The sequence below is a fragment of the Lates calcarifer genome, linkage group LG21 (genome assembly GCF_001640805.2).
Source record: "Lates calcarifer isolate ASB-BC8 linkage group LG21, TLL_Latcal_v3, whole genome shotgun sequence".
In the NCBI taxonomy this organism is placed as follows: domain Eukaryota; kingdom Metazoa; phylum Chordata; class Actinopteri; family Centropomidae; genus Lates; species Lates calcarifer.
Genome location: NC_066853.1, coordinates 5,401,221 through 5,424,147, shown reverse-complemented (window position 1 = coordinate 5,424,147; position 22,927 = coordinate 5,401,221). Strand labels below are relative to the sequence as shown.

Here is a 22,927-nt window from a genome sequence, read left to right as displayed (position 1 = left end):
CTTCCTGTGATTGTGTTACTTGGCACGCGTCTCTTTATACCTGTGCCCACAGTGAATGTTAGTCCAGTTTTTCATAGTAACTTCCTCTCCTCTGTGCTTTTCTTTGCAAACATCTTTTATTTTACTTAAATATTTTTTTTAACTATTAAGCTCAAGTAATGTGTGTGCGTCTGAATTTTTAAACGGTGTAACGAGACAGGATCTAATGTGAGACAATGTTTGGAAAGGTTAAAAGTGCCACATGAGACAGGAATTCTACTATAAACAAAAATACTAGTGATTTTGGATGAAACTGGTTGAGGTAGGAATCTCAGTATTAGACAAGTTCTAAGTTCATTTTTCAAATGTAGAATATCCCACTTAGTATATATCAAACTTCTTTTAAAGATTAAGGGATCCTTGTTTAAAAATGTTTTTGAATGGAAGTCACATACAGCAATATCGGTATAGACCTCAAAAATCCTGGATCAATACAAAAATACGTCTTCAAAACAAACAAAACCAAAAAATTAAAAAATAACAGCAAATGTAGCCCAACACCCACATCTCATCCCTATAACTGTGTTGCCAAATCATATCTGTTTCATTTGTGCAGATACCTTTGCAATGTCCAACTCTTAAAGTCCTGTTGGAAATCTGCAAAATTATGATTTTTAATTCTTAATTTGACATGGTCTATCAAAGTCTCTGTGGACAAACAGATTTCTGGCACTGCATCTTGTACATATGGTTTTAGTATTTGAGCTTAGATGAAAGAGAATGAAGGCTACATGTAGGGAACAAACAAAGTAACAATTTGACAACTGCATATAAAGAAAAGCTTTTTACAGCGGACAGGAGGCACAGTGGTAAAGGTCAAAGCATTCACTGTGGCCTTAAATCCTTCAGCAGGCACAGGCCATCGGTCACTTCAAACAGGTGTAAACCACCAATGACTGGATGGATTCTACATCAAGTACATTACTGCAACATCCTCTGATCTTATCTTCATCGAGCATGTTGTTGATGTGTGGGGCGGAGAGGGCTTATGGGAACTGGGAGGGGACAGAGACTCAGGACTGGGAAATGGATGCATATTTAATGGCAGAGAAAGCAAGGGTGCTCAGGAGAGAGACTGAGCAGCTGCATTATTGATAGAACTACGGACACTGAAACTATAAAAGCGTGTGGCACACGCGCATGAAGACATGGACTTGCACACACCCGCACACCTGTCAACCTGCCAACACGTGTGTCCATGTGTTGACCCGGCCCAGCGGGAATAACCAGCTGCAGAAGACTCGTGGCTGGGTTTGACTGCACTGTGTTTTAGCACTGGAATAAATGACTGAAGGCGTGGTCATAAACAATCTATTCCTGTCCTTCCTCGGATGAAGACCACCAGTCCACTAGTGAGGACATTGACACTGGCTGCAGAGCTAAGCTAACTAAGTGACCAGTTGACTTAAGAGGTTTTCTCTTAAGCACAAATAGGTCACTGGCTGACGCTCTGGGAGGGATTTGAGTCACCAACCTTTAAAATACCTCAGGCAAAGGAGTACAACTCTTGAAAGCATGTGAGAATGACCACCAGGATGATATGCAAATTGCATGTATACTTAGAAACACACTTAAAAAACTGAACCAAGTGTGTCCTCACTTGTCCTTATTACAGCCCGAGTGAGTTCCTCATCCCTGAGTGGTTCTTTAGTCAGCGAGGGGTTAACAGGAAACCGCAGTGCACGGTCGGGGCACATGCTCTCTTGGAAATGTCTGTATAAGGCTGCGCTCTCAGAGCTTTTCCCCAAATGTGCTGGCAAGTACAGTCAGGCCCAGTGGCTTTGTCTCTTCCCTCCTCCTCCTCCTCCTCCTACCTGACCCTCCCACCATGCTCATCTGCCACTCTTCTCTGCTTCCTTCGCCTTCCTGTATGAATCAAACAATTTAACAAAGTCTAATATCTGTACAGAGATGCCTTCCAGTGACATCCATGCATAGATTTATCTCACATTATACTGCAATGTAAATGGACACCAGGATACACGGACCTTACTGATGCCTTAAGAATAACTGAGCACAGACAAAGTCCGCATTTCATATAATTGTGCATTCATACTGGACATCAGAAGAAAGTTTTGCTAAACATTATGACACACAAGAAAAACAGACATCACTCCTGGGGCTGAGACAAGAGAGACTGAAGTTACACAGCGTTGTCTAGACACTAAGTAGAGTAATACCATTTGTCTCTGGCTCAAGTCCCTTCTTATTCGTCGGGCTTCTTTCTCCTCCAGGACTTCATAATACCACTATATGAAAAGGCTTTTTTTGTCCTCACAACTACAGACAACTATCATTTTTTAATGACATTCAGGCTTTTTGAGTTATTCTTGCCCTTGGGAATAAGTGTCTTTCTCTGCAGTAGACAGGCGAAGCAAAGAACGCTGAAACCTGCAGGAGTAACTCATACAAAACATCTGATAAAACTACTGCAAGACAAATAATAACAGCCATGTAGCTGTATGCTTCAGCAATGCAATGATTGTTTTCTCTCACAGCTTTGAGAATTGATTCACACACGACTCAGTCAAACACGAAACATGAGAAGAGAAACAAACGTCACATTTGAGTTAGTGAACTTTAGATGGCCGTGCTGCACCTTAAATGAACAAACGGTGATTCATTACTTATTTTCTTATTTCCCTGCTGTTAGCAATGTGACATCAGAACCAGACAGGGACTGACAATAAGTCACTTAATAGTGTGTGTGTGTAACCAAACCACTTCCTTCGTCTACTTCACCACCTGATAAAAATAGAGACCACAGATAATAGACACACGACAATACCTCTTTTATATACATTTCTCTAATAATAATTTACAGGTGAATTTCCTCTGTGTTTTTGAATGTTATAATCACCTGAAAATTATTCATGCATGTTTTTACCTCTCTCGTTGTTAGAAGAAAGAAAGAAAATAAGAAAAGACTGGATGACGTTGAGGTGGATACATATATCATGACAAACTCATTCATAAGTCAGGAGGGAAACTTTCTATTTCTGCCACAGCACCTGAATGGTTGAACTGAGACAAAGCTGGGAAAGTCATGTTCCAGAGAGACACACAACTGATGACAGAGGTGAGAAAAGGAAGCGTTACTGCAGTGGCAAAGAGGAGACATGGGAAAACTCAGCATGTGCATGTTTGTGAATCCTCCTCTGTACACAATGCCCCAAAGCCTGAGGTGCACGGTCAATCACATGTGGCATCAGGTCATTTTTTAAATTGTACAAGACTGAATTATCCTCTGAAATAAGGGCTTTATTTAAGCTTTTTATATCCACAAGTTTGCAGAATATAAAAAGGAACACGTAAAAAAAGCTTGTTAGCATACTGCTGCCTCATTACAAACACTGAACTGAGGTCATGATGAAGTACTTGACCTCTGATGCTGACTCGGACATGGGGATCCCACACAAAAGCCTGTTGACGCTGGGCCTGGTCATCTGACAGTGCGCTGTCCTCAAACCACCCTCGGGCCATATATACGGCCGTCAGTGACGTTCAGCTGGACCCACATGACACAGAAATCAACCTCTCTGAACTACATTAATCTCATGAAAACAGTTTGTTTCTCATGTCAATATTCAGTGACTATCACTGACTGCATAAGTGGGTCCAAGATAAGCTCTCAAACTGCAAAGAGCAGTTCCTGTTGTGAGAGGCAGCTGCCCCATAAATGTTAATATGTAGCTCAACGTCCACACTCAAGGATAAACTTCCCCATTTATGCAGCTTCTTTTCTTCAAATATGAGATGGATGGAGAATACAGATACAGGAATCTAAACATAAATGCTAATTATTTCTGGGGATTCCTCAGGAAGTCATCATATATGAAGACATATCTGAAAGAGAAAAGCTTTCTCCTTACTGAAATATCCAACATTTCACAAAAGCGTAATGCCTTTTAAAAAAAGGGGGGGGGGGGGGTTAAAGCAGAACTAATTTGGGAGAAAACATTCCTTAGCAACAGCCTTTCAGAAGATGGAGTAAAATATATTTTCATAATACAATGACATTAAATAAGAATAAGAAAAATAAGAAAACAAGCTGTTTCCCTGTAATCATCCTGACAATTTAGTAAAGGTTAAATAAAAACCAGACGAAGACGAAGGAGAGGGTTGGAAAAGTAGCCCCTCTTTATTCCCCTACTAACTTCACTCCCTCTTTCTTTGTGCTTTTCCTCATGCCTGTATCTTCTCACACAGGTCCTAGCATGCTGCTAAAAGTACAGGAACTGACACACACACACACACACACACACACACACACACACACACACTTGCTGTAGGCTACTGCTTTCTGCCTCCGCGAGTCAGACGCACAGAAACCGGCATTCGGGCTATTTCAGCTATTCTTAAACGTTTGTCTGAATAGAGTCAGACGTCTCCAGCTGAAACTCCTCTACCAAGAAAACCCCTCAGCATTCTTTGGGCGCTGACTCATCCTTTGCCTGGCATCGTTTATTGGGCATTGTGGAAAAGTTGAATAGACAAACTTTCATTTTGTTGACCACTTTAAGAACTGAGATGAATTCCTTCCTGCCTCTGAGGCAGCGTTTGGAGGCCGTGTGTGTATGAGTGCATGTGGAGTATCGGGGTGGAGGGGGGGATGACTGGCACACTCAATGCCCATATTTGGAACCATCTCACCTCTGTCCTCCACACTGAGCTCAATTCCTTTTACAGGTTGGAGCACATCCTTCTCGACTCGGGCCAAGGAGGAGGCAAACACACTTCTCTGGAGAAGAACAATCAGCTGCCCTGACTTGTATTCTTTTCCTTTGGGCTGAAGAAAGGATGTCTTCACTCAGCTCTGAGCCCAAAGTTGAGTAAAGACAAAGTTGAAAAAAGGAAAAGGGAGGAGGCCAACACCTTAAATTATATTTCCTGCTTCTCACTGACATTGAAGCTTAAGTGCATAGACTTTGACCTTACATTAGTCTGCTTTGCAGATAGTGGCCACTTAGATAATCCTCCCATCAGCCCTGCCAGTTTTTGGCCGGCTTACACTCCCATCCACTCTACAGTATCACCTCTTTTGAAACCCACCTTCAGTACGATGCACAACAACAACAAAGCCAAAGCTATCAGCAGAACACCAAGTTCACGACAGAGGATGCAATGTAGTGAAGAGTGTGTAATAAAGACTTATAGACTTAATAAGGCCTGTTACTTGATAACTGATCAACCTTATTAGTATTAGAAGTTAAGTAAACAGTTGGTGGGATTAATTCTCCACTAATTAAATCATAGAAGAAGAGGGCACAACAACATGACATCATTAAGAGAGCACCAGTCAAACCTCAAACTGTGAAAAACACATGGAAATAGTGATGGATGACAGATCAGCCAGCTGTTTTCATACAGTAGAATGGAAACGGTTTTAATTTATGATTGCAGTCAGCTCAAATAATTGCAATCAGGCGACTGTGTAATAATTGTGACATGTCTAATGACAATGACCCCAAACACACATCCTGAGTCATTAATAACCATCTTCAGTGACAAGATGAACAAGCAGTCCTGCAACAGATGGTATGACCCCCACAGAGCCTTGATCTCAACATCAGTGAGTCAGTCTGGGATTACATGAAGAGACAGAAGACAGTGAGACAGAATAAATCCACAGAAGAACTGTGGCAAGTTCTCCAAAATGACTGACACAACCTACCTGCCAAGTACCTCGAAAAACTGTGTACAGGCATACTGAGGAGAATTGGTGCTGTTTTGAAGGCAAAGGGTGGTGCATCAAATGTTTATTGGTTGTTGTTAGTGCACTTTGCATGAAGTTAACCAGTTGATAAAAACTCTTAATAGAATGACTTTTGAAAACATCCTGACTTTTATTTACTACTATTGTTGCTGAAAGTATTTGCAGAGTACTTTCTATAGTAAACTGGCCACTCTACCCATCTACTCTGTTACTGACTGAAACTGTGTACAAACAAAACAGCACAAAAAACATTCAGGCCAATATTCACCCATGACTGAACGGTGAGCATAACTTTCTTCAACAAAAAGACCACAGACTACTCGAACTGACCTCCAAATCAAGTTCCCACACTAAACCTTTACCATTCAGATAGACCCGACTCCATTTGGTCAGAGAGGGAAATGCTGTGAGCTCCATGAAGCATCAAGGACAGAGGAAACTGTTTCTGTACACAAGATTATGTGCATCGCTATTCATGCAAAACAAACATCATCCATGCAGAAAATGGTTCAGTCTTCTACAGCAGAGGTCAAAACGGCTTCTCCTTTCGAGCCTGTTTGTCTCTGTTTAGTAATAAACCTTTAGTCCATATCTGGTCAAACTCTCCTGAGGCCATAATATCCTTCATTACCACCCACAGTATAAGTGGTGCCTAATGATAATGTAAGGAAACTGCTGCCCAACAGAGCAGTAAAGCAGCTACTGAGTTTCCTCCAGTACTGTTTTATCTCATACAACCTCTGTATCAGCAATCACAATCATCCCAGATAAATGAAGTTAAGATCTAAAGGCCTGAACAATAGGAATGATAAAGAAGACTGACAGCATAAAGCAGTTTTTATACTAACTGGCATCCATTACACTCCATTAAGCAGTAGACCCCCTGATGTACCCAAAGTATCTTTGTGCCCATTAGGAGTGCTGACCATACAATATATCACTATAGCATTTCTCCCCACAAGCAGCTTTGGTTTCACTACGCTGTTATGTCCATCAGCTGGGATGATGTCACTCTTGTCTGGCTACGGCTGAAAAAGACCACAGGGTTCGCAGATGTGCTTTTAACTTCATTTCGTCCACTGAAGAGCTCAGGTCGATTTCCCACTGATGATGACTAGACCTTCACCAGAAGAGAAGCCAAACAAGTTCAAATACAGAAACTTAAATGGACATTTTTCAGGAATGATCTTATATACTGTATATCTGGTGTTGTGTCCACTGGGGCCATTTCCCCTGGGGAAACAATCGTCCAACCAGAGGTTTGCAGACGGGATGAAGAACAGGGACATCGTTTTTTCACACCATCAGAAAAATGGGCAGGAAAAAGTCAATAAGCATGGTGAGATCAACACAGGTTATTGCAAGTCAACTAATAGATTTAACAAATCTTAAATCTAAAATGTTAAGATAACTGCTACCACAACTTCCATGGAGGGCAGATACCTCACTTGTTACTGATCGATCAGATTATTTTCTTGATTATTTGATTTGAATTGTTCTAACAATGAATGAATGGTGAGGTATTCATACGACTTGTTTTATTCAGCCAAAAGGTATTTCATTTACTATCATTATGACAAAAAAAGCATAACATATCCTCACATTTGAAAGCTGGAAACAGTAAACTGGTTTGGCATTTTGCTTGAAAAATGAATTTAAAAGATTCATCAATTATAAAATAGTTGCTTAAAATTTCTGTCCATCAACTAATCCATTAATCAACGTTGCAGTAAAAGCAAACTAAACACCCCCACTCACAGCCATAAATCGGCAAAAGTAAGCACAGTGTCAGGTTGAACGCAGCCAATATCAAGTCAATATCTTCTGCACTATATATTAATTAATATAAATAACTTGCATAAATAAATGTTATGCAGTATAATCTCAGTGCCATGGACGGTGAAAAAACCCCAACTAATAGAGGTAATTCCCTGTGCTTCAGGCAACGCATTCATGTTTATTTGGACAATAGTCAGCCTCCAAAGAAATATTTACTTCCTGTTTTCCATCTTTCCCAGCAACAGCCATTAGGACCTGTATTACTTACTAGCAGGGACACATGAAAGGCCAAAAATATACCCTGAGATGATTTAGATCAAGGTTAGTGTCCCTTTTTACATCTCTAGTTGTATTAGACCAATCATCGAGGACTGTTTAAAGCAATATGTTTGATGGGGACCCATGATTTGTCAAGTATTCCATTTACTGAATGAACCATGAGCAGCATAAGCAGACTCAGCCCCATCTGGTTATTTTATCTACGACAGAGTTCTCGTTTGAATCTCTGGAAAATTTATATCACAACAGCTAAGAATCATTTTCATTTTTGAACAATATCTCTGTGATTTATTCATCGTTTTGTTTAGTTTATAAAAGTATTAAAAGTGGCTGAAGTGATGACTTCAAATTGCTTGTTTTGTCTGACCAACAATCCAAACTGAGATTTTCAGTTTATAGATATACAACAGAAGAGCAGCTAATCCTCTCATTTGAGAAGCTGGAACAAGTGAATTATTGTATATTTGCCTGATAAATTACTTGTTTATAACACAACATATATATTTGATGAAATCGCATATACCAAGATAGAGCAATTTTTACACAATTTTTCCCGACTTAACTTCCTCTGACACAAGATTCAGCTTGAGTTTCAAAACATCAAGTTCATTGAACAACTGCTTAAGTTGGGTGAGACATGTCCAACATGCTGATTAGGGTAAAGGTTACATTTTAAATAAGTAAGAGAAAGATAGAAGAAACAATGTCATACAGAGAGAACAAAACAGCCTAAAGGCACAATTAAAGAAGAAAAACATCAGCCACCACCAAGGAAACTGGATTTGTCACCAAGTAGACAATAGAAGGTTTTGTATGTTGGGCAACTCCTGTAGCAAAGCGTCTAATCCAAGAGGCAGACTGGCATAATGGCCTATTTATGAGTATGAGAGGTGGGAGGACCAAGAGGGGTATAATTGTGTCAGGGGAGGGGGTAGCAGTGATTGGGTGTTGTGGGAGACAAACTCACGAGGCAGGACCATTTCAATAATGGAGCGCAAGAAGTGATGAAGCACACAGGCTTTGTGATCATTTAGACACACTGTCACACCAACTGCACGGCGAGGACACTGAGGAGTCTCTTCAAGTGCATATCAACATGCAACTCTTTATGATGCATGAAATAAAGCCATTACTCTTAATCCATTATGGATAAGAGATCCCACAAGCAAACCCCAATTTCCTCAAACTGTTAATGCCTCTGGGATGTGGGGATACAAGGACGGGTTTGGTTGAAAAACAAATTAAAAAAGGCTACTTATGTTCACAGTAAAAGTGCAATGACTTGAAATACACAGAATGTCTCCCATGTATTCAGGTAAACCAAAATTTGTCAGTCTGTTAAGAGAAATGCAGTTTTACAGAACTCTAACCAAAAAATATAAGTATTAAAATACACATTGAACAGATCTTAGAGTACACAAGTATCTCTTTGCTTAATATTTTGAATTTAAAACACATTTTAGGGAGTAACAGTGATTGCACATGAGCTGAAAGTCTACTTAGCCTCTGCTGCTGATATCAGACTTCAAAAGAAAAAAAAAACTCTGCAAGGGAATTAGAAGAACAAGTGGAGACATGAAAAATCAGCATCCCTACACACTAAACACACTGGGCTATGAACATTGCACAACAACACAGCATGAAGTTACATGCAGCTATCGCAACACCAATGGGTTTCATCTTGTTATCCTTACATATACACACGCAATAATATTGCTTAATTCTTTCAATAACAGCTACTGGCCTGTTGGGACATGAGGTCAAGTAGTAGAGCATTAGAGGAAGAAGACACGACAGACATGACAAAACTGCAAAGATCGCTGTTAAAGAGCTGCATTCCTCTCCAGTTACTGCCGAGGCAGAAAAAAGCTGGAGCCAAGACACAAAGGAGACTGAGGGGGAGGCCATTTCCCTGCTTTTAAGGCTGATCAATAATAAGCTCATGTAAGACTGCAGGGAGAACAGCGAAGGAGCCAAGTTTGGCATCGCTTCCAGCCATGTGTAGAGCTTCTAAACTGAGTACAGGGAACTCGTTAGATTGCAAATAGTGTGTTAAGCAGATGCATTACACCTGTCTGCGTGTGTGTGTGTGTGCGTGTGTTCACATCACATGCTTTAATTCTCGAGCCTGGGGGCAGTCGTTCTGCTGGTGTCAGATAGGACAGGTCTTTTAATCACAGAGACCAAGTCAATGAGTCACAGTGGGAGACAGGAGTCACCTCTCTGACAACAGCAGTGAATCATAATGCAGATGGATTCATGAGCCTCGTCATAACCCAAGGATACGAACCAACAGATGTGCACTGAAAGTGGCCAGTGGAGATAACTCTGTACGAGAGGAACAGAAGCAAGTTTCTACTGACTGCAAATGTAAAGGCAGCTTAAAGCTGGAACACACTACTGAACCATTTTCTCAACTGGGTCAAACTGCTGAACTTTCGACCAACTGACTGCACTTCTGTGTCAACATTTACATTCCACAGGGAGAAATGACAATGAACATGAGTGGAGCTGCATTCCAGTCTTCACCTATTATATGAGGTGACATGAGCTGTTTGGGCCACAATGGAGGGCCAGCAGGAGCAACATCCATGTAGAGTAAGAACTGCAATCATCACGCCAGATGCTACCCAACAACTGCTGGGAGACACTACACTTAGAGGGGGAAGGATGAAATATGAACGTAGACACAAATGCTCTGTACTCTCAATGTTTAAACTGTTTGTTTTTGGTGCAGGCTAATTGCTGCAGTGGTTTATGGACGGGAAAGTGTTTTCTGAATGCAGCAGAGCAGTTTGACAGTAAAGCAGTTTGCTTATCTTATTGTCTGACACATAATCATTTTATTATGCATTATAGTGGCAGGACTGTGTCACAGTGATGTGTACGTGAGCGTCTGACAATAACTCTTACACCACAGGTATATTAGGAAGAAAAATAGCTGCCAGTTCTCCTACTTTGCTAAGTAAAATTAATCTAAAACAGCCTGATGTATTATGTTAACCCAGTAGTCTTTGCTGATTATTGTATTACCTTAATTAATGGCCTCATTAGCAGGGACTGTTTACTACATGGCTGTGACTGGGGCAGGATTTCATGCAGCTCAAGTGCCTCCTGTTCCTGCTGTAATCAGAGTTACTGTGCAGAAATATGTGCAAAACAAATACAAACCTCGAACCAACCCATGTGCCTGGGCTGAGGTATATTGTTACAGAAAGGGCAGCGCAATAAACTTGAGATAAAGAACTAGTCGCACAGGTTATCAGCCCTGCACCACCACACTGTACCGCTCCGCCTCATGGTCCGTGATTAAACTTACATTTGTCAAGCTTTAAAATGACAAAGTTGGTCCTTGACACAAGTGGAGTACTACTCTATTTAAACGTGAAAGAGTGAGGAAAAAGAAGAAGGAAAAAAGTCAGCTCAGAGAAGAACAAACCAGCAGGGGTGGCTTCAAAGCATGTAATTGCCAACTGCACAGGCTGTGACAGGATGTGGAATTCGTGGACATGAGCTCTCCACAGAACAATTTTGTTCCCTGTGCAAACCTCTGCACTCCCAGAGGGAGAAAAATAGTAGGATAGATTTTAAGTGTTGTCTGTGGTAAGCATGACATGGTATAAACAGCACATGCATGTGGAGCAGCAGGGTGACAAAGTGGCTTGTGCAGTTGGAGGAGCCCCCTGCATAGAGGGCTCCACACTGCTACAGTGCCTTTAAGCAACAGACAATCTCTTTCACATGCTCTGTAAATTACCTTCACCTCTGTACCTTCACACTGTAGTTAATATATCATCGTTTTTGCATGGTAGTGGTTTAATGTAGGCACTTGCACAATAATACTGAGCTGCTGCAGCCAAAAGAATCAACATGGAGTGTTTAAAACAGATACAGAAGTATGTTGTTGTCATCTGACCTGCTCAACTACCCCAGCTTGAGAATATATTTCCCCTTAATACCAGACATGCTTGAACAGGTAGGACTGGACTTTCAGTGCGACCACGCAGGTATGAATACTTTTTGATACACAAACCATCAAGTTGGAAAGGTCAGCAGAAAAAAACCTGCAACATAGTATCATGTGTGCCCTGGTAGTTGAAACAACACCACAACAGCCAGAAGCTCTGAGTTATTTCTGGACGAGAAATGCGATTCAGTGTGTTAGAAACAAGTGAGGTGGCGAATAAACTACAAGGCTGAACCCAGAGAGGTGATACAGGGTCAGCGTTTACCAGTCGCCTTTGTGAAAACTAGCAGCCGAAAACACCAAAAATGTAGCCTGGAAACACAATGAAGGTGAAGGGATTTGAGCCGCTTTACCCACCTCATTGTTCGGCCAGAGTGGAGATCCTCTCCTCGTAGGCAAGTTTGGCTGACTTCAGAGCTGAAATCCGGCTTTAAAAGTCAAACTACTGAAATAAAAAAAGCGCGAGGAAAAACAAATCAGCGACAAAAAAGCGCATCTACACCCGCAAACGGGGTAGCCACCAGCGGGATAAAGAAGCACACCTCGACGATTTCCTGGTTGTGTGGAGCGGGAGAGGAGGAGGAGGAGGGGGGAGAGTAGATACAGTAGTGGAGCGGGCTTGTCAACTCCAATCACTATCCCACATTGGTTTCTACGAGCAAAAAAGAGGTGAAGCCGAGGAGGAGCGGGGCAACGGCGAAACCACAACTTCTCCTCTCACACTTGGAGCCGGTTTACCGCTCAGTTTCTGGAGATTAAACCCGTGTGTCTGCGCCGGACTTTCCTCCGTTCCCACTCTCGGTCGGTCGGTCGGTCTGTCTGTGCAAATTCACTGGAGTCTGGCCCAACCCGCCAGCTTCCAAGTAGGCTACAATCCCGCGATGCGTTCGTGTGCGCCTCGTAAAAACCTTAACTCACCGGTGTGAACGTTTTTCACTTTCAGTAACCTTTGCTGTGGTTGATTTATTTAAGAGGAACTGAAATTAGAACATGATAACCCATAATGGACAATGATTAAGTTATTCAGTAGTGTACTATTAAAAGTACTTGTACTACTTTAAACCTCTATTCATCAACGCTTAAATAATGTAGTCTAATTTTAACTCCACTATATTTAAATGGTAGCTGTTGTAACTCACTGAAAATGAACTAAACCAGCTACAACACAAAACGCCTCTTATACATTCATGTATCAGCAGTAATAATCTCCATCTACTCTCAAATTCTGCTGTCTAATAAGTAGTACCCGATTAATTTCCATATACTTTATCTCTGTACCAAGTAGAATTATAGATGCAGGATTAGAGTAATAGAGAGTTTTGTATATTTGTGTATTTTTACTTTTAGTCGGTACTACTTCTGCCACTGTTAATAACAAAATATTTCACTTTAACTTTAAGCGGGCTGCACCTCATCCCAAGATTATCACCAAACTACAGTTTCAGTATACCTATCATTAGCCTCTGTAAACAACTTAACTTGGCTGACTGGCAAATTTAAGTCAAAACAAGAGGCATTGCTTACTTAATCATAAATATTCTTCATTCTCTTGGGAAGTAGTCCTTCCTCTTCTTTCATTTTAGGCATGTGCTTGAATGTGTGATCTATTACAGTAAATAGGTTTTTAAAGGAATTTATCTACTCACACCCTTCTGGAATAGATGTCACAAAGTGCTTTTCAGTAGTAGCTAAAGTTCAACACATATAAAAAATAATGTACACATGGAAAGAGTAAATGAATACACGCCTCAAAACCAGGGTTATTTTGAAGGCCAGACAAGGAGCCACAACCTCAAAGGCATGGTTGTCCTTGGTTTTATGTTTTAACAAATCAGGAATAAATTAGTAGCTGACACCTTTTTCTGATAATTTGATGGTTTCTTTAGTGAGATTTAAAAAAAAAACGTTCCTCTGTATGCATGGACACATTTTTTCTTCAGAGTGGTGTGAATCAGGACCTAACTTTGCTCACAATTCTGGGAACAGTTACACATGTCAACAATTTCTGTGACCACAAGGCTAAAACACACACACCGTCTCCTTTGCATCTTTATGACATCACTAACATGACTCCCAAATGCACAACCCCCCTGTGTATCACATGTGGACAAACTGGGGTATCACAGAAGTGTCTCACATTATAAATTGGTAGCAGAGCCTGTAATTTCCAATAGCACTTTAAGGCAGCATTTCAACCAAACCGGAGGCCTAGACAAACCCTCCACCTCGCCCTACTGGGGCTTCTGTGGTTATTCTGTAACATTAACTGAGTAATGTTTCTGGAATAAAATAAATAAAGCTTTGATTCAAAAGTTAGATACTAGGACAAGAATCAACAGCAGTGAACTGCAGGAATCCTTTAAATAACCTGTGTGAAATGCTGAAGTAATAGTTTCTAATTCTGTTAACAATGAATGGAAAAAGAAGTTAGATGCCTGACACGGCCCAGTTTTCAACACTGAGATAGTGTACACACTAAAAGCACTCCTTCTTCCTAATGGGGACAGAAGTGGAAGAGAAGATGAGAAAGGAATGCATTACGTCTGCGTGGCATGTGTAAACATCCAGAAAGCCAATATGCCTTTAGTCTCACTGCACACACACTCGTAAGACATACAATCTGACTGCTATGAGCAACTGTCTGGTTTTTTTTTTTAGCTGTGTGTGGCCTGTTAACTCTGCTGTCAACTCAAACTGTGGAGTGAACCCCAGTTTCCTTTCCATCGCTGCAGTTTTGTACACATCAACACCAGCCTCCTGTGTGAGCTCGTGCTCAAACATTTGTGGAGGCGTTTGTGTGATTTGTGTTGGCTCCTTCTCAAAAAGTCAGTCTTGTTCCCAGAAAGTAGCCCCATAAAGAGTTGGAAACAGTCATGCAGTAATTTTAGGTTTCTCCCGCGCTCCTCCTACCACAGCTTTATTTCCACAGCCTGACTTCAGTTGGTCAACACCGTCCACAGCTGGCGGCCTGCCATAAGACAGTAGTGAGGAGGCCTCTGTGAGACTTGAGGGAAAGTGGCTACAGCAGGTGCTTAGATGTAGTGGTAAAGGTTTTAGACTAAATGAGAGATGTGTGCGAGTGTGAGACGGAGAGACAGAAAAATAGGGAAAGGGGGACAAACGGCTGAAGAAACACAAAGCAGCAAGATTTTGACAAAGTGGATGCGCTTGGTCAACCAGCTACATATCTCTCTGTGCCTGTGAGTTCATACAGAGGCTATTATGTAAACAGACTGCGAGTCTACTACATCTCATATCAGAGAGTCCAGGACTTGTTGAAGCATACAGTCCTGAGGCAGAGTCTGAAAGCCTCAGCCTCCACTGCTGCTTGAATAGCAGACAAAGAAAGAGAATTATACAACTGAGTTTAAACAGGGAAAAGACTCCTGATATTGAGACTACACAGGGGGCCATTCAGTATGAACTATTCCAGAGTGTGGTTTTATTTTAAAGGAAATAAAATGCACACAGGAGAATGTGCCAAGTATTTTAACTACCATTCCATCTTTTCTTTTCTTTTCTTTTTTTTTTACAGGGAAGGAATGTGACTGGAGGAGGGTAAAAGCTGCAAATGGGAGCGAGACACAACTGTTCACTAAGAGGTCTGGGCTGGAAGCCAGCGAAGCAAAGGGCAGCAGTAGGATTTTAGACAGAGTCCAAATGACATGTCCTGAAATGTAGGCCTTGAACTCCTCCTCACAGGGCAAACTACATAACACACCAAGAGAGTATACCAGGTGTCTATCCTGGAAATGAAATGAAATAGTGCGGTTTTCTGAATTAATATCAGAGTGTTGTGTTACTTATCTTATGAAAGGGAAATCTGTTTGTGACAGGAGAAACATCAAAAAATAAAAAACCACTGGCATGTCATATCAAACATCTTAAGATTAAGTGATGATGTCAAGACACAGTGAATGTGTTGGGAATCTAGTTACATTACTTATATAATCCACTAGATGGCAATACAAGCATAATACATTACAGACAGATGTCAGAGTGAAATCTCCTTCTGCGGCATACTGGAAAACTTCCTCTTTACTATGTGATGTATTTTCCCATGTTGTGCAATTATAGTATGAAACATTTCTGTTTTTAGTTGTGTTAATGCCTCTCTTGGCCAAGTTTCCCTTGAAAACAACCACACACTTTTTTAAAATTCAACTACCAGCTGCATTTGTGTTTCAACAAGCAGCACAGATGTCTGGTGCTTTAATCTTTAATCTTCTTTAATGAACATCACAACCTTTCCAGAAGAAGATACTGTTCTAAATGTAAATCAAATAACCATAGCACTGAAAATCTAACTAGACATCACGTCTGAGCTTTAAAGAAGAATCTGGGGGTTTACATGACTGCAGAGATAGTTTATATTCTTTCCTTATTCATTCATATTACACAATGTGATTTTTTTAAAGCCCATATTTGTTTCATTTTTTTTGTTTAAATATTGGTTTTAGACAAACACTTAATGGGATGTAGTATTCTCCATCAGCTGCTGGCAACATGGATGAAAAATCCTCAACATGCTAAGAAAATTTCACATGTTCACATGCATACAGCTGAGCCAAGACAATAAACTCTTGCTGACAAAGACAGTGTGATATGGTCAGAAGCTCTAAGCGAGTCAGTGGACCATGAGTTGAACTTGTTTTGCCTGCAATGAACTGTCAGGCTCAACATTTAAGGTACAGGAAGATAAAAATGTACAGAAAAGATCATTGAAATGAAAGTTGAATGAATGAAAGTTGAAGTTTAATGGTGAATACAAAATTAAATTGTGGTTTTAACATTTGATAAGATATAGTTTTCAATGAACATAATTCTGAAATGTAATTATCTTTCATAATAAACTATAGAGATTTTCAGTTGGGTGGAATTTGCTGGATTAATTTGGACACATGACCTCAGCAGGCTATTACAGCCCTGCTAGGCCTGGAACATCTCCTCTGGACAAAATGAAAAAACACTAAATAGAATATCATATAGCTTAATGCTCATTACCTCCAGGTAGCAGTTAGTATTTTAATTTGGATTTTTCTTTTAATTCAGTAGACCTGGGGTTAGTTTATCCCACTTTCTTTCCCACCACAGCAGTGCTTGTTTGTAAATAGGCCCGGGTCACACGCAGCAGCTCGATAAACTCGATATCCCTCTTGTTTTGACTGTCCCTGAACGTGTCATTGCAGTTACTGTCATTCACACTTAAAGAGAGATGAGTGAAGATGAGTGTTTGTGTGTTTACGGAGCTGATATCCTCTCCTCTCCTCTCTCCACCTGGCCTGGCCTGGCTCTGACACCGCGGACCCGTGGCTCTGCTTGAAAACAAACTGCTGCGGCGGCGGCTCCGGTTACCGGGCCCCGATCGATGCGCTGCAGGGTGTCGCGTTGCCCGGAGGGTTGAGTATCGATGCATGACCGATCGCTATCATAATCACACTTCCCCCCTCTTATCGCTTACCTACTGAATAAAACATCTGCCTTCCTGCTCATGGATCGCTCACCGCGCCTAAAATCTGGAGGGAGAGGGACTTCTTGAAGTGTCTTTGAGATGAGTGGAGTAACATGAGAAAAGCGCACGATGATACCCAACACACGAGGTCCCCAAAGTTGTTTCTATCGCAGGCATCTCCAAATAGACCCACCAGCTATTTGACAGCACTTTGTCCCAGGATGCTGCAGCTCAGAGAGTAAGTACTGAGATGTGATTGGTCATGTCAAACAGTACTGAGGACAGTCTGCAGGCTCAGTGTAGCGGTCATACTTAAAGACTGTCTATAGAACACGCTCAAGGCTGGTCCAGGGCTTTTTGAGACCTCATACAGATTTAATCTGGGGGTCCAGAGGTGGTCAAAGGCCTGCACACCTGCTCAGTTCTCTTGATATGTGAGTCAGAATCTGAGCTGAGGATCTGCAGGTCAACAAGATCCTGCATCTGCACAAAATACAGACTAATGACAAATTACATAGCTGTTATAATGACAGCAGAGTTATAATGAGAGCTCACTGAATGGTTGGAATATGAAATCATATGCTACGGCCTTCACAGTCAACTACATCTCAGCCCACTTCACCACCTGTGGGAAACTTTAGACCAACCTGAAAGTCAGCAATCTGCACCACCATCATCAAAACACCAAAAGAGAGAATATCATCCTCATGGTGGTCTGACACTTACTTGAACACCTTAAAGGAGAGAGAGAGAGAGAGAGTTATTTCATCTTTACACATGATTCAATTGTTTTAATAGCCTTTTACATGAGACCAAACAACTGTAAATTGACATGGATGATTAGCTTCAGGGATAATAAAAAAGTTTTGACCCTAAATGTCATAACATGAATGCAATTTAATTATGACTGACATTCAGTTTTTATTTTATGGGTTAAAGTAAATTATAGTGGTTAAACTTTTGATGTTTTCTTTATTGAGTGCAAACATTTAACTCGTTTTTGTTAAATATTAGACAAACAGTATGTTTAATTAATCATAGAAATATAAACTTGCTGTGAGCTCAGGTGGCAGTGAAACACTAAGTCAGGCCTTTCATGCAGATTTGGTTGATTATTACAGTGCAGAACTTTTTTTCCACTTTAAACCAAAGCATCATTGGTGCATAAATGGTAATGTATGTTATGACAGAAAATAGATATCACATTTACATTTCATTTTAAATAATCTATCCTCACTGTAATCACCATATCAATTCTCCATTCAGTGTACATTAAAACAAAATATATTCATTTTTCCAGTCAGCCTTGTATACAGCAGGTTTTCAGCTGTTTGCTGGTTGAATGTGAAATTTGTGTTTAAATTATGACATTAACTCATTAAAACACATTTTTAAAGATTTTGTTGCAACACAACAGTAAGGTAACAATCGTGGGAAAAAAATACACAGTTTTGACAGTTTGTTGTTACTATTCTTACCATGTGTTGAGTAGTTTGATGTATCTGAATGTTACCTCAGCAGAGTAGACGGCACCTGCAGATTATCTGTTCTTAAAATAAAGAATGAGCTCAAATGCTAGAAATAGTTATTAGTTACCTTGTAAAGCTTCATGTGCATTTAAGTTTCCTTTAATTGAAAATGCAAGAGGAAAACCTACAGTAAATATTTCAGTATTTATTTAAACTGTGACAGAGGTGATGAGGTGACTCATACCGACCTCCTGGTGGCCACAGGGCTCTAAGCAGCTGCCCTGTGTCCTTATGCCCTGAGCTGCCTGTGCAAGAACTTGTCAATTTCCCGGCCTCTGCAACATGATCTCTCTCTCAAACTTTTGGTGGAAGTCAAGATTTGCCTAAAGCGAGAGTACAAATGGTAGCATTACATTAGTCAGAGAGGTCATAAAAGTTCACTGCATTTCAAATCCAGTGCTCAGTATGATTCTGATCCCTCTGACCCAGCAGGCTTCACCTGAGAGCTGTAAATCAGTGAGGTCTTGTTGTTCACACACAGAGATACTCCACAGGTGCTGGCCTCAGGCACGCTAGGGTTAACACTGAGAGGAGTTATGTGTTGTGTAAGGTTAGGTATGAAACATCAGATGTTAAAGATGTTAGGACCACAGAATACTGTAGAGGGAAGGTAGGTTTAGGCTACTTCATAATGATAAATTAGACTTTATGTGTGAACATAAGATGCTTCTGCACACATAAAAAAAACTTTCGGAGAGGTGTACTCTAAATATAAGGCCAGAGAGGAAGTAAACACTGATTCAGTAACGATGCCATGTCAGCTTTCCAAAAACTGTTAAATACACAGACAAGCTTTTTATTTACTCACGCAATCAAAATCCCATATACTTGACCACTAAATCTGAGAGCACCAAAGAGCAGAGGTTAGGTGCCAACTGTCAGAGAGAGGTAAGGCGAGACTGGCTGCTGAGCTATTAAGACAATTAACAAAGTGGTCAGAAGGGGCCGAGCAGCAGAGAGGAACAGCCTGAAATGGAGAGAGAGATGAGGGTGTGAAGTGACAGTCAGCACATCTGGTCTCATCAATAATGCAGTGGGCCTTTAAACGGCAGTTTGTCACATATTGAGCGCTGCTGACTGAAATCAAGCCCGACACCTTAGATGCTGTCAGGGGAGAGTGAAAGGGTGACAGTGGGAGAGAGAGGGAGCAGGGGGATGCAAAAATACCCAGAAAAAAGAAGGGAGACAAACCTTTTTTGCCAAGGCTCTCACTATCTGACATAGCGTGTTATTAAATGAGCGACACGTAAGAAAATAATGTAATCTCCTAATACTCAGTAATTAAAAAGAATTAAAACAACTTAAATGAAATCATCAATCTAAATGTTTGATATATATATTATCTAATATATATATTGTCTATACATTATCAAACTAGGTTTAAATCATGTTTTAATCGCAAGGAGAAACTAAGGAGCTAAAAGCAAGTAAAGACCTGCACAACTCTTGAATCTATTCATCACTTTTATTATTAAAATGAAAAAGACAGAAGACTTTTTTAGACAAAGAAAAATCAGGTACTATTGCACCTAATCAACTCTAGCAGAAACATCATTTTGTTGACGGTATGTTTCTGTCTTAATAGTGAATGCAGTGATCCAACTAAAAAACAAAAAACCTTATATCAACTTACATCAATGACAGTCCACTGCCTTCAAATCTTTCAAATAAAGAAAAAGAGAGAAATAGGAACCAGTGATTGGCTCAGCTCGGCGTCTATAGGCAGTTCATTTTCCTGTGATCAGAGGATTTCTCAGCACAACGATGACAGAGTCACCCCTGAGGAACATTTTAGAAATGTAGCGGTCCTTGTTCACAGGCTTAGACTTCTTCTTTCCCTTTCCGCTCTTGGGAACTTCTGTCCACATCTCCTTCACGTTCTCCAAGACCATGTTGCAGTGTCTGCAAATGACAGTGAGGTTAAAATTATCCTGTGATGTTGCACAGATATCAGTATATTTGTTGGTAAGCAAGATAAACAGTGAGTTCATTATTTTAATCACAATAAGATTTTTATGATCTTTTACTGGTAGTCATATGATAAATTTAACACCTTTAAAAGCTCTTGAGATCATTAAAAAGATCAGATTTCCTTTTTATATTCATAATACCCTATCACATTTTCATCTGAGGGAACTGCCTGCACTGTAGAAATGAATTTCTTGAAGCTTCAGATGTGTCTGAAAAAGCTATTAAAAAATAAATGATATACTTTTATCAATATTAGATTTTAAGTGGTCAGTACTCTTATCTTTGAGACAAGGTAATACCTAATGATAAATAAAGGCAGGTGCTGTGTGTTTGCCACAGTATCAGTACACTTAAAATCCACTGAAGGAAAGTGAGGAAAATTCAAGATTGTTCATATCATATCATGTCATCCCTACTTAAATATAACAGCATATGTAATGAGTATGATAATAAACAGAATACAAAATAGATGATGTAACAAAACTACTGCATTAAAACAAAAGTTAATCTGATACAGTGTAAACACTCCTGTTGTTTCATAATCCAGTGACTAGGCTTCGTACCTGTCAAACGCCTTGACTCTTCCAAGCAGCTTCTTGTTGTTGCGACAGTTGATGAGGACCTGTGTGTTGTTTTTGACTGACTGGGTGAGCACAGACAGAGGGCCAGTGTTGAACTCCTCCTCCTCTCGTTTCTGGAGCTCCTCTGGGGTCATCTCTGACTTGGGCTTTGTTAACAAACTCCTGACAAATGAAAGTGACAAAAAATACCAATTAAAACGGTGATAATAAATAAATAAGTATGATCAGAATAGCTTGCTGGCGTTCGTATGTCCATTTTTGATTGATATTACACCAATTATGTGTTACATTTAATAACTTTAACCTGCCAGTTGTAGTCATGATTCTTTGATTAATCATTGAGTCTATAAAATGTGTAAGATGAATTCTTTTGCTGTCTTGTGTGGACTAACCGACAGTCCAAAATCCCAGAATATTAAATTTAATATGATACAAAACAGAGAAAAGCAGGGACGTTTACTTTCTTTGTCATTCTTGGGGTAAAAACTATTTACAAAATAACTGATTATTTTTCAGTCAACTGGACTTACTGAGTAATCACACTGTTGCTTCAACCTACATCTTTTCAGGCTGTTGAAAATTTGCTGTTACGTTAATGGCCTGTGCTAATATTTTTAACATGCCATTGTGTTGAACTCCATTGTCTATTTTGTTGTTCTTTTTTCTTTGCCTAATTGGTTGTGTATCAACGTACAGAACAAAAATACTTTCACATAGATAACAAATAATGCGTTAACACAGGCTTCCAGTCATCTAACAAAATAACAGACTTGAACAAAAAGATATAACCAGATTATTACTTAGAAAACACAGTAATATGCTACTCTGATCGCGGTGTTTATCAGACAGAGAACTGCATTTATTATCAGTCGATTCAAACTTCTGTTCAAGAGCAGAGCAAGGAAACATCACCATGAACAGAGATCATTATGGACGTTTTCCTTCAGACGTTGGTTACTGTTGCAAACAGTCAAGTTTCTTATGATACGTTAGTCTTGCTTGGCAAGAAAAAACAAGCTATTTCATTTTACTTAACGGCAAAGACTTTAAGCTGTAAAATCCCTCCAGAATATTTATTATATACTGTAAAAACGCAATTAATTACAAACAGGTAAACATCCTCTACCACTTCGGAGGTTGATGTTAGCATTTGGCTAGCTAGCATATAACAATGCTATTGTGTGAGTCCCGACTGGTAGCTTTTAAAAACTGGATCGCCGCTATCTAATAAACATGCATAACGCTTTTTAATTCAGTTGTTTTGGATTGTAACAGTAACGCACTTGAGAAAATACGAAGCATGATACAAATGGCATACAAAAGGTTTATAAACTCCGGCTAACCGGCCTCGCTAGCATTGCTGACTTTCTAAAATGCTAACTAGCGTAGCACTGTAGCTATTGGCTGCTACAACCCAGCGCCCGGACTCTAAGACAGAAAACGACCATTCACATAAAGACTGTCTGATCATCATTGATACTTACATGGCTGTTGATTTACAAAAACTGTTTTCTCAGATCGTATGCCGCTCGTCTCCACCGGGTGCTTTCGTATCAGCAACGATTCACGCGTGGACCGAAATGCTTCCGGGTCAACTAGAACGCGCTTCAACAT

At 40.2% G+C, this 22,927-nt stretch overlaps 2 protein-coding genes and 1 long non-coding RNA gene across 4 annotated transcripts in view; 1 reads left to right on the top strand and 2 right to left on the bottom strand.

Moving 5' to 3' along the window:
• The window catches only part of vaspb (vasodilator stimulated phosphoprotein b), a 25,510-nt gene extending 12,870 nt beyond the window's left edge, over positions 1 to 12,640 (bottom strand). The window contains exon 1 of one of the 2 annotated variants that reach the window (XM_018670656.2): positions 12,138 to 12,640. In XM_018670656.2, coding sequence (XP_018526172.1) covers positions 12,138 to 12,142 — 5 coding nt within the window. In that variant the 5' untranslated portion in view covers positions 12,143 to 12,640. The remainder of the gene's footprint in view (positions 1 to 12,137) is intronic. The other variant, XM_018670655.2, reaches the window with a different exon arrangement.
• LOC127139025 (uncharacterized) lies at positions 9,490 to 20,447 on the top strand. Its single transcript, XR_007808849.1, has 2 exons — positions 9,490 to 10,411; positions 15,316 to 20,447. It is a non-coding gene; the product is annotated as an uncharacterized LOC127139025 (long non-coding RNA).
• On the bottom strand, positions 20,208 to 22,927 carry snrpd2 (small nuclear ribonucleoprotein D2 polypeptide). Its single transcript, XM_018670682.2, has 3 exons — positions 22,798 to 22,927; positions 21,296 to 21,475; positions 20,208 to 20,663 (listed from the first exon to the last, which is right to left on the bottom strand). Coding segments are annotated over exons 1-3 (357 nt in total). The 5' UTR covers positions 22,800 to 22,927; the 3' UTR covers positions 20,208 to 20,488.

Excerpts from the sequence above, each read along its gene's own strand:
- snrpd2 (XM_018670682.2), bottom strand. Across the intron at positions 20,664-21,295 it reads AGAGTCAAGGCGTTTGACAG|ACACTGCAACATGGTCTTGG; the intron begins GTACGAAGCCTA and ends TGTCATTTGCAG.